Below are 11,094 nucleotides of genomic sequence, written 5' to 3'. Positions count from 1 at the left end.
CTACATGTATAATTTAAATGGTACCGTATAAAATTTACTCAGGTACACACACAAGTATATCTACTATAGATAATGCTCTATATTGGATATAGTTATTTAAAGACTGGATACTTTTACATATACAATTTATCTATACTTTTACGTATACAATTATCTAATAAATACGTTCGAACACACACTGTTGATTTCTTTCTATTACGCTACACAAGAAGCAACGATGATATGAGTGAATAATGTCTACACTAAATTGTCTAAATATCTCAATGTCTAAATACATATTTTATATGACAACAGCTATTTTTCAACATCAACTGTAGCGTTGCGAGTAAATCAACGCGATTAAGTATCTACCCGTTACACATATTTAGTAAGTACATACATGTTTTATTTTTTTTTATTTTATTATTTTATTATTTTTTTATCTTATTATTATTTTATCTTATTATTTTTTCAATCTTGACACAGTTATTTAATACCTACATTCAAGAACATCGATTTCAGTACGTAATCAGCCCCAAATCGCGATAATATCTGACATATATCGCTATCGGTTTGGTCTATTTTATAATATCTTTAACACCTATTTTATAACATATACAGAAAAATTTTTTATTTAATGAATTATAGTATATATATTTATTGCGCGGTGTATTTTCAATGGAACAAAAAGATTTGAAAAGAAATTTAATAAATTACATCTAACATGCACGTCTCTCTCTCTCTCTCTCTCTCTCTCTCTCTCTCTCTCTCTCTCTTTGACAGCCATCAAACTCTTTGCAACATCATCCCTAGTTCAAGAAAATTTCGCCGTCAAATAACTTTCAAGATGAATGTTTAGCAACGAATCAATCATTTTATGATGTACGCAATAAATGTATATGCTATAAATTATTTTTGTATAATTACGCTGTTTGAAAACATCGAGATTAAAAGAGATTTTAAACATTCGAAGCATAAAAATCGCCTTATAAAAGACCCACGTCGAGTATTCTCGATGTTGAGGCTGCGCTACTGATTGTGAGCCACATTATCGAGCGTTTTCCTGCGCATCGCAGTGGCGCAGGAAGAAGCACCGAAGACCGAACACCGAAGTAGTCGAGGAAAGATGGCGATCCCAGCCAGAAATGCTAATAGAATTGACGTTGATTCAACATCGAAATTATTAAATTGACGTCGATTCGATTATCATTTCTGGCTGGGATGAGCATTGTACCTACACGAGCACGAGCGTGCACAGTTATTCGCAATAAAAAAAGTTAGTCAAAGTAACTTGAAGTAATCGAATGTGTCACGCCCGCTTCCTAACAACCCAGCATTCGGACTATACCTCACATCGATTGTAATTATCACATTTTTTTTATTTGTATTTATTAATTAAATTATCTCAAATGCATCATATCGTAAATATTTATACAAATAATATATAAATAAAATATGAATATTTATATTTTGCCGTTTTAATGGTCAAAACCGCCGGAAAAATCGAAGATTGCTAAGATTTGAATATTATTTAAACTTTATTTCTAATTGATGCATTTAAGATAAATTAATTCGAAGATTTACAGTCTGATCATTTGATACTTATTGATCGTCGTTTTTGTGCACTAGGACATCCTCGAAGTCCCTGAGCTTTTGCGGCTGACGGCGGATGGCGTTAGGATTTCTGGGAAGTGTGGCGATAGGATTAGTATTATAATTTATGTAGGGTTGCTCGTGATGATTGATACCATTTGCCGATTCCGAATTGTGTCGTCGCTTCACCGAGGTTTCCGCATTCGATTGCTTCGGTGACAAGTCCTCAAAACATGGCACTGTCTGCAATGACATCGTGTTTCGGCAATCGTTGAAAAGAGATCTGGGATTGAGAGTAACTTCGCAAGCGGATCCGAAGTGCTTGGAACCGGCGCAAATCGGCGAATTGTTCTTAAAACTGGGACCAGCGAGAAGACATGATTCGGTAATTCGTTTCTCAATGCTGATCTTGGTTGCGTTTTGTCTGTTCAATAAATTTTGCGCCGCTTCCGATAGTGGCTCTAGAGAAATCGGCGGCCACTTGAGATCGCATGCCAAGTCTCGCTCCATGGCTAGAAATTTCCGTCGAGATTTATCTAAGTCATGCCAGATATAACGAAATTTTTTAAATATGAGATAGTCCACAAAGAAATTCTCGAGCAGTACCGAAATCACAAAATTTAATATGCCATAGCCGATCAGGGTGAAGCGAAAACCTAAATCGTCAGGCAGCACGAGTTCAAACCAATTAATCATCCAATTAGAGGGACATATTGCAATATATATAGAAACTAAAGTGAGTGACACAAATGAAGTAAGTAAACCATAATTGGAAAACAGAGATTTTCTATATGGCGGTCCTTTGGAGAACGCTACCGCCAAGATGATGTATTGCATTGCGCTCATAACAAAGACCGTGTAATTCTCTAAACAACCTACGTCATCCGTATCCTCGAGCGCGGTAGCGTTAAATGGTACGAACCATGACATCTGCCGCAAATGCCAAAGGCTCATGTATTGGAAGATCGCGACGATCAGAAGTTGGGTGGTCAGACTGAGTATTGGTGACATGCTGACGAGACTGTTAAGCGGTGCTGTTTTTACTAGTGGACCTTCATAGGCCTTAGTGCGGCCGAAAAAGAATGCGAATATGGAGATGATGAAGAGATCAATGTATAAAAACTGAATGTCCGTCAAGTTGGAGTCGATGCTGTAGAGGAGCATCACCGAAATAAATTGCGTGAGTGAATAGGCAGCCATATACTTAAAAATACCAAAGGAAGTCACTAGTGCAGCCCGACCCTCTCGTATCACCGTCAAGACGCAGGAGATGTCAGTTTCGCGACTCGTGAAAGGCGATGCAACGGAAGATTCCGTGTCCGACAAGGATATTCCGGTGTGTGCTGCTTTCAATGCACCGCAATCGTTAGCACCATCTCCCACCATAGCTGCGGAAAAAAAATTTCATGTCGAATTAAGATTCGTAAGTTTGCCTTTTTACTCCGTAGCATTTGTCATTCCATTAACCTTCCAGATCTGACACAGATATATTAAACACTCAATTATATTTTCTATGTTACATCTACAAAGGCTGTAGCCGAATAAGGAAGACTAAAGTGCCACCGACTCCAAAAAATTCAAAACTTTTTAAATGAAAAGGACTAGGATATCGAGAAACTAATTTAGGCGCATTATTAATTTTTAATATTCCTTATTCGGCTACGACCCCCCCCCCTTGAATTATTATCAAAAATTTTAATACTAAATGAGACATTTGATAAGTTTTTATTCTTAGACTTTGAAATATTACGATGTTGCTGATTCGACATCACTTTGTAATTAAATGGATCTTACAGACCCAGCGTGTAATTTTATGTTACAGGTTTTAAAGTCAGCTTCGAAAAATTTATATTGTTCATTACAATATAAATTTTTTTTATGTTTACACTTACCAACGTAATATCCTAAGGACTGCAGTTCTTGAACCAACTGCTGCTTCTGATCTGGCGACATTCTTGCAAAAATGGCACCGCGAGTCACCACTTTAGGTATCAGTTCTGGATAATACTGTTTTATTAATGCCCACGTTTCTCCTGTCAACGCGAACGTGTACACGTTCTTGGAATATTGCACACTGCAATTTAGATAGATCGTAAGATTTACATTATCCAATAATTCTGATACATTTTGTTACAGGCTTAAAAACACAGATACTTACTCTTCCTGTAAAAAATGGGTATCCTTCTCCAACTTTGGACTACCGAAGGAACCGCTCTCGACAGAATTCAGACTAACTACGCTGTTCAGATCGGACATTTCGCTGAGATCCCGCTGATCATTTGGCGAAGTGGATGATGATGGACTGTTGGTCTTCGTGAAGTGAATCTGTGGCATCATCTGATTTTGCTGATTCATCGTGATGGCAATAACAGGCGTATCTGGCTTTACAATGCCGCAGTCCCTACCAACTGAGAGTGCGGTCAACATATTGTCGCCTGTTACCATTACTATCTTGATGCACGCAGTGTTCAGTTCAGTGATGACCGGTGAAGTTTCAGCCTTTAGTCGGTTTTCCATGATTATAAATGCTAAGAATGTCAAGTTATTCTCAACAGCTTCACGACTTAAGCGTTGTACCTTTATGTACGAAAGACGATATAAAGGCTTATGTGCGAGGGCGATCACTCGATATCCTTTGGAAGTATATACTTGTAGGACAGCCGAGAAATCTGGAGGAACTACACACAGAACAGATAGATGTCATTTGTATCAATATAATCGTAAATGTAAGATTATATGATTAAAAAAAAACACAATAAAGACAAAAAAAAAAGAAAAAAGTCAAAAGCCTGAAATTAACGTGTCTCTTTTTATACCAAAACAAATTAAAATACGTAATTTAATTTTTTCCGTGATCACAAAGATTACAAAAAAAGGTTTCCGCAGATAAATAGTAGGACCACTAACTTATAAATTTGAAAACAAGCGTGAAAAAGAAAAAGAAAAACGATATTTTCGTATCCCTTTTATTATCAATATATCGGAGAAAATAAAAAACTTTTTTAAAAACGACCCGTCATCGGTAAGAACAGCATACACAGGAATTAATAAACAATAAATTTATCAAGGTACGTAAATATAAACTTCCTGTCATATCGTACTCGAACGTGGTTTATAAAATTGATTGCAAGAATTGCGATGAAGTACGTAAGTCAAACTAGCAGTCTTAATCTTAGTCTTCAATGAATGGCGCACGGCCAGAACTATGTCGAAACGGCCAGTAACAAAAATGCCGCACTAGGCGACGAGTAACGTAAAGTCTTAAAGAATAACGCAATAACCCGCGAAAATGGCGAGAACCATCGGGCGCCCGAGTCCACGACGTCATTACGCCGCTAATGCGCGCGTCAGGACGAACGAACGGGACATCCAAAATCGCGGGATCGCTAGGCGGATTTTGAGTAATCGCAAGGCACAGTCAAAGTAGGCAACACTTTTCAAAAAAATATAACGGAAACAAGCACCCGACAAAGACGCGTCCGTCCAAGACGAATATTGCGTTATTCTTTAAGACTTTGCGTTACTCGCCGCTTAGTGCGGCATTTTTGTTACTGGCCTAGTTCTGATCATGTGACATTCATTGAAGACTAACAAGACTGAGATACATTACAAGCAAGGTGTTAACATCGCATGATATGTCAACGTTCTAACGTCCATGTAATTTTTAATTAATTACTTTCTACCTTATTCCTATCTTTTATATATATATATATATAAAAGATATAATTTAATTCTCTATAGATATAATTTATTTAATTCTCTACAATTATAATTCACTACAATTGTTGCATATATTTTAGTCACTAATCAATGTATGAAGAGGATCCAAAACCAAGAATCGAAAAGTATTTTTAATTTTAATTTAATTGTTTTATACAATAAGGATTTTGCAATCATATCCAGCATTGGCTTTAAAAAAGCTTATTTGTATACGTAATTGATTAATTTATTAAGGCCTAGCTACATCTATCGTAATGTTTATCGTAAGCTTCTTACTATCCTTGCGACAGCCATTTAGAAGCGTTATAATACACATTGACGTTTCTAATTGGCTATCGTAAGAATTGTAAGGAGCTTACGATAGATGTAGCTGGAGCTTTAGGGCCTACTGAAATTCTATTTGATTTAAGATTGAGTTCACAAGAAATGCTTGACACAAATTTATTGCATAGCCCACTTGTCTTAGGTAAAAGATCTCTTCACGCTTTGGTTATCTGACAAATATCTCTTATTTTCTTCTTTATAATTTCACACCATCAATTCCTTGTATATAATACACATATAAATACATTTATAAAGACTTACTGGATTCTACTCTTGAGAGACTGATGATCATTTCCGGACTACCTTTGCAGTAAAGATCATAATGTTGAGCTCCCAATGTCCTGGTAATTACGCTCATCCTTTGAAGACTCGATGTAAAGGGAAATTGCCGAATGATGCCCACTTCCAGTCCTTGCTCGTTCAGGTCCATTGCAGGATCGTTGAACACATCGTCGGAGAGATTGTTGAGAGATATACCATCTATCACATCGGAAGACAAGGAGTTTCGTCGACTGAACCTATCGTTCAAATCGTTAGGCAGTCTTCTAGGAAGCGCAGAATTGTCTGTTGGTTTGACGATCGTCGGGATAAGCATAGAAAATTTAGATGTATCGGATACATTGGGTTCCTCCATCGTCCATCCAGTGGAATCAAACATTTTTAGATCGAGCGGGTCACCTTTCAATTGGTTATCGATTATGGTGAGTCCGTGACACGTAGCCATACCAATAAGGACTTCGGATAACGGTAGACTAGTAATGTCCTTGACGGGCAACTGGAACCTGCCATCCGATACACTCACCACGCCCCATATATCCAAACCGTCTTCGGTTAATGTTCCAGTCTTATCGAAGCAAATGCAATCGATGGATCCCGACACGTTAATCGCTCTCGGGCTCGTGCAGTATATTTTTTTCTTTTCCAATCTACGTTGCGCTACAAGACGTCCAACCGTCATGGCAGCTGGCAATGCCGGCGGTACAACAATAGTGATGAGATCTAGCGCTTCCAGAATAACTTCGTCAATGCTAATGCCTCTCGTTATTTTGCTCACGATGGTATAAAGAACGCCGATGCTGGCTATGCACGCTAATAATGTGACGAATTTATACGAGTCTTGCTCAAACTTGAAATCCACAGGCGGGGGATACATAATGGATCGTACAAGATCACCTTTGCTGGTATTGAAACCCGTTCTGATGACCATCGCTCGTACCTAATGTTGCAACACAATCATTTCCATTCATAAAATGTTAAAATACCAATGTGTAAATATGAAATTTGAAAGTCAATTTAGTTTACCTCCTCATTGCCGTAATATCTCGCTTGGATAATTTTAGTACCGCAGAAAAGCGTATGCCTAGCATGTTCTTTCGTTTCGTATATCATATCGTTAGAAGGAAGTGGTGTCTTTGTAACAGGTATTGATTCCCCTGTCAACATAGACTCGTTCAGAATGCAATTGCCAGTCAGTAGCACGGCATCGCACGGCATTAAGCATCCGTGATATGGTATTATTAAGATGTCACCGGGTACTAAATGTTCGGCTGGTACTGTCGCGGTTTCACCAGCCGTACGATCACGTAATACAGTGGCGACGTCAGATGAATGTACCGTCGACCGCAATTTTTGCTGATTCTAAGAAGGACAAAATTCAATCAGATTGATCATGACACGAGATATATAGAAATTAAAAGAATGAAAAAGTGACTCACTCGTCGTGTTTGAAAGACTGCTATCATAATACTGGCACTTGCCAGAGTAAGAATGACTACGGCATAATAATAATAGTCATCCGCGAGCCACAGACAAAAACTAAATAGTTGAAAAATATAAAATGGATTCAACACTTCGAGGCATAATAGTGTTACTATGCTCTTCACGGGAACCACGATCTCGTTATTGCCATAAACATTACGCCTGTTAACATAAATAGTCCAATTAATTATTTTAAACGATATTAGATTGTCTCATGATTGATGAATTATGAATTTTCTATGAATATAGATTAATTTTAATCAACCTACTCTTCATGTTTTTCTAATTCGAAGAATTAGAAAAATGTTAGTAATGTTCTAGAGTAAGATGAAGAGTAAGTTGATTAAAACCAATCTATATTCATGAGGTACCGAGATTAAAGTTTGTCTATATTAATAGGAATAAGAGATCGAATAAGAGACATCAAATTAGTTTGGCTTTTACCTCATGTATTGTTCCTGAGAATTGAGACCTTGTGCTTGATGTAATGTGGATGTTAGAACGTCGGTGTCGAGGCCACGCAGTTTCAAGAATTCCGATCTCTCCGGGTCCCAGACATAAATAAGTTTCTTACATTTAAAAATTTTGACAGAAGGCCACTCTAAAAAAAAATATTTTCTTGTTTAAAACTCCCTTATTTATGAAATGTATAGACAACAATGCAAAAAAGTATACTGATATTTTACTTACGTTTAAAGCGGCCTCCTGAGAAATGTATAGGTAATTTAGGAAAAGTTTGATCCCTGTTTTCATTATTGATTATAATTTCATTGCATTCTTCTAAAGATCTATCACTGTAAAATAAAATAATAATTCAAATAAGTAAAGAATTAATTGAAGCTTGATGCCTAATATTTCTCTCTGTCTATGTAAATTTTAAATACATCTTCTGGTTATGTAAAAATAATAATTGTTAACATTAATTTTATTATCGATTTTTACAAGATACATTAAAACATTACTAACATGACGTTTTTAGCAGTCAAAGTTTTTATTCTCTTCACGTAATAACTTTTATGTGCTCCATGAAACTTTTCGACCAACAATACGGCTTCTGCCTCTTCCAAAGAGCATTTGGTGTGGGTGGCTTTGAGCATGAGATGTGGCATCCAATGAAATATCAGTCTCAGCAAACCTCCGGTAACGACAATCAGGAACCAAGTAATAACGGCCCGTATGCGGTTTCGTCTATAACTGTAACGATAATAAGCGGAAATTAAGCTGCGAGGTTCAAGGAGAATTCAATTATGATTACATGACGTAATGCAAATGACCTACCCGTAAATTTCCATCTGGTCCTCTTCATCGAGATTGATATAATCCACGCCATTCTTCAAACCTGTACGATTTGCTCTGGTATCTGAAACGACGCCAATACTGTTACAACGAGTAGGCACTCGTACATTGAACATCCTGATGGTGAACGTACGTTCGCCAATAGCGAACTTTGTTATGACCGACGCTTTCTCCGTGACGTTTTGTAAGATTCTACTTGTTGTTAATGATACAGTGATATACGCGTGTAGGATGCGGCGCGTTTCTGACGGCAATGATGCCACTGGTGGCCTTTATAACTCCGATCGCGTCAAATCACGAGGGGAATGAGAGAGAATGAAAATTGTTATCGAGGATAATCGTGGTAAAGTAGCGAGGTAGAATGGGACAAGCGCGTTTATTTAATGTCGAGCGGTATCAATGACCACGAAATGAATTTGTCGGTAAACGAAAAATAAATATTCGGGGGTAACGATAGATATATTTTTTCCTTCCTCCTTACCCTCCAACAATTCCGTCTTTTGCTCACGTTGATGCTCGTTTGCAGTAGTCGCATTGCGACTACCAAAAACACTATAAGCGTTTCTGGTAAAGCTCAGATTTAGCTTACTCGGCGTAGGCGGCATGCTCGCGACTGAAAAAATGCAGCTCAACCAAAACGTGATAAGGAAAACGTGACTAAAATTCTCGAATCAGAGTTCTCTCTTTAACTCTCTTTAAACTCTCACATTCCATGCGGTATCTGTTTTCTTATATATTTTTTTCTCCTTTTTTCAACTTAATAGAGAAATATCGTCTCTATTCTATTTTTCTTCTGAGAATTTTTAGAGAATGTTTTCGTTTGACTTCTTTTGACTTGCCTCCTGTGATACTTGTTGTCTTCACTACTACGTATTATAATTTAACACTAGCCTTAGTACCTAACAAATTATTGTCCGTATTTGGGCGCTTCGTGAGGCCACTCCGGATTGCTCGATATGAGACAGAGTTATTTTGCTATGATTATAAATTTAGCTGGGACGTTGAAATGCGAAGACAAATGAAAAGAGGGAGAGGATGCCGAAGACTATCGGTGAGCTGTTAGGTACGACGTGGGTTTAAACAATTGCGTTCTTCGGGACATTAACCCCGTCTGCTACCGACACCGATTGCCCGCCATTTCGGGGTCCCTCTTCAAGGTCCTCGTAGCAGGTCTTGATGATGTATTATCCGGCATCTGGTTGGCATCGAGCTGGCACGGAAGACGCGACAATGATGATGACGACGACGTTGTCCCGCGGACTTTGAAAGCCGTTTCGCGAAAGTTGTGCCAGAACCATGAACCAATAGTGATCGTCAAAAGGGTGGCAGGAGAACAGGGATGCTGATGAGCGAATGGCAGTAGTTGGTGCTATCGCTTTGGACCTGCCCTCAGCTTCCTGGATTCGTGTCAGTCGCCAGGATCGGTGAGCTTTCGCCAGCCGATTCGTGGCGTGATCGCCGCTCGTTCACCCTCGCTCATGCCGCGTTTCAAGTATACCAGGTCCGAAGTGCTCCTGCCTACCACGGAGCCGCCACGTAGCGGCCGCGGTTGCGGTTGCGGTGCTAGATCGCGATAACGACTCGCTGCTTTCCTCTGAGTTCCTCCACCTTTAGCCCTCGAAGATGACGATCCGTGATCTCGACGACCGCACGCGGCCGCTACACCAGCTCCTGCCGCCTCTCTAATGTGCTCGTGCCTCCCTTGTGCTGCTCGTTGGCGCGATCGCAAATACATTACGGGTTATAGAGGTATCCGGGGTTGCCGTCGGGATGTCTCGATCGGCAGAGAAATTGACAGCTCACAAGATTTTTTACACGCGCACTACTGGGATTTTTCCCTGGAGAAATACGGCAATCTCGGTTCTTTTTAAAGTAGAGATATCAGACGCACTCACACGATATGAGTACGCTTAACGAGCAAACAAGTTCATCCAATCAAACCAATCAATACGAGGAAGAAGTTACGCAATATTAACGCATTCCAAGATTGCCCGAAAAATCACCGATTTAAAAATAAATCACTCACTAATATGTCAACGTCTCAATTCGCGATAATAGAAAATATATGTAACAAATGGAGAGATAAGAAGAGAAAAATTTCTCTATACACCGAACACCAACAGATTTTGCACTTTTCGCGAATACAATCGTCCTCGCGAGGAAACGACAAAATTTTTCCTTTCGTTGCGCTATTTTTTCAAATGATTCGCTTAAACTCTTGACTCTTTTCAGGACTTCTAAGTACAGAGAACACAATACGATAGTTTATGTCTAGCATTTTACTCATAGTGCTGGTATACGTTATCGCGCAACAGCTGGTCCCGGTTCTTATCAGCCGTAAATTAGGAAACGGAAAAGAAAACGATACTCTCCTACGAGAAGTCACTTTGCACGTGGGTGTTTCCTCGATGCGGCGCTCATTCG

At 38.8% G+C, this 11,094-nt stretch overlaps 1 protein-coding gene and 1 long non-coding RNA gene across 2 annotated transcripts; one reads left to right on the top strand and one right to left on the bottom strand.

Moving 5' to 3' along the window:
• Positions 1 to 1,400: 1,400 nt before the first annotated feature.
• Positions 1,401 to 10,261, bottom strand: anne (polyamine-transporting ATPase anne boleyn). The gene is made up of 11 exons (XM_018547332.1): positions 9,152 to 10,261; positions 8,653 to 8,734; positions 8,341 to 8,568; positions 8,065 to 8,168; positions 7,819 to 7,975; positions 7,332 to 7,536; positions 6,919 to 7,254; positions 5,878 to 6,832; positions 3,731 to 4,250; positions 3,465 to 3,646; positions 1,401 to 2,960 (listed from the first exon to the last, which is right to left on the bottom strand). The coding sequence occupies exons 1-11, from the start codon at positions 9,273 to 9,275 to the stop codon at positions 1,582 to 1,584; spliced, it is 4,272 nt and encodes a 1,423-aa protein (XP_018402834.1). The 5' UTR covers positions 9,276 to 10,261; the 3' UTR covers positions 1,401 to 1,581.
• On the top strand, positions 2,919 to 3,807 carry LOC108779827 (uncharacterized). Its single transcript, XR_001940882.1, has 3 exons — positions 2,919 to 2,995; positions 3,395 to 3,560; positions 3,709 to 3,807. It is a non-coding gene; the product is annotated as an uncharacterized LOC108779827 (long non-coding RNA).
• Positions 10,262 to 11,094: the final 833 nt, after the last annotated feature.

This window comes from Cyphomyrmex costatus, unplaced genomic scaffold (genome assembly GCF_001594065.2).
Source record: "Cyphomyrmex costatus isolate MS0001 unplaced genomic scaffold, Ccosl1.0 scaffold635, whole genome shotgun sequence".
Lineage (NCBI taxonomy): Eukaryota > Metazoa > Arthropoda > Insecta > Hymenoptera > Formicidae > Cyphomyrmex > Cyphomyrmex costatus.
Note: the sequence above shows the minus strand (reverse complement) of the source record. Positions and strands in the feature narration are given on the sequence as shown.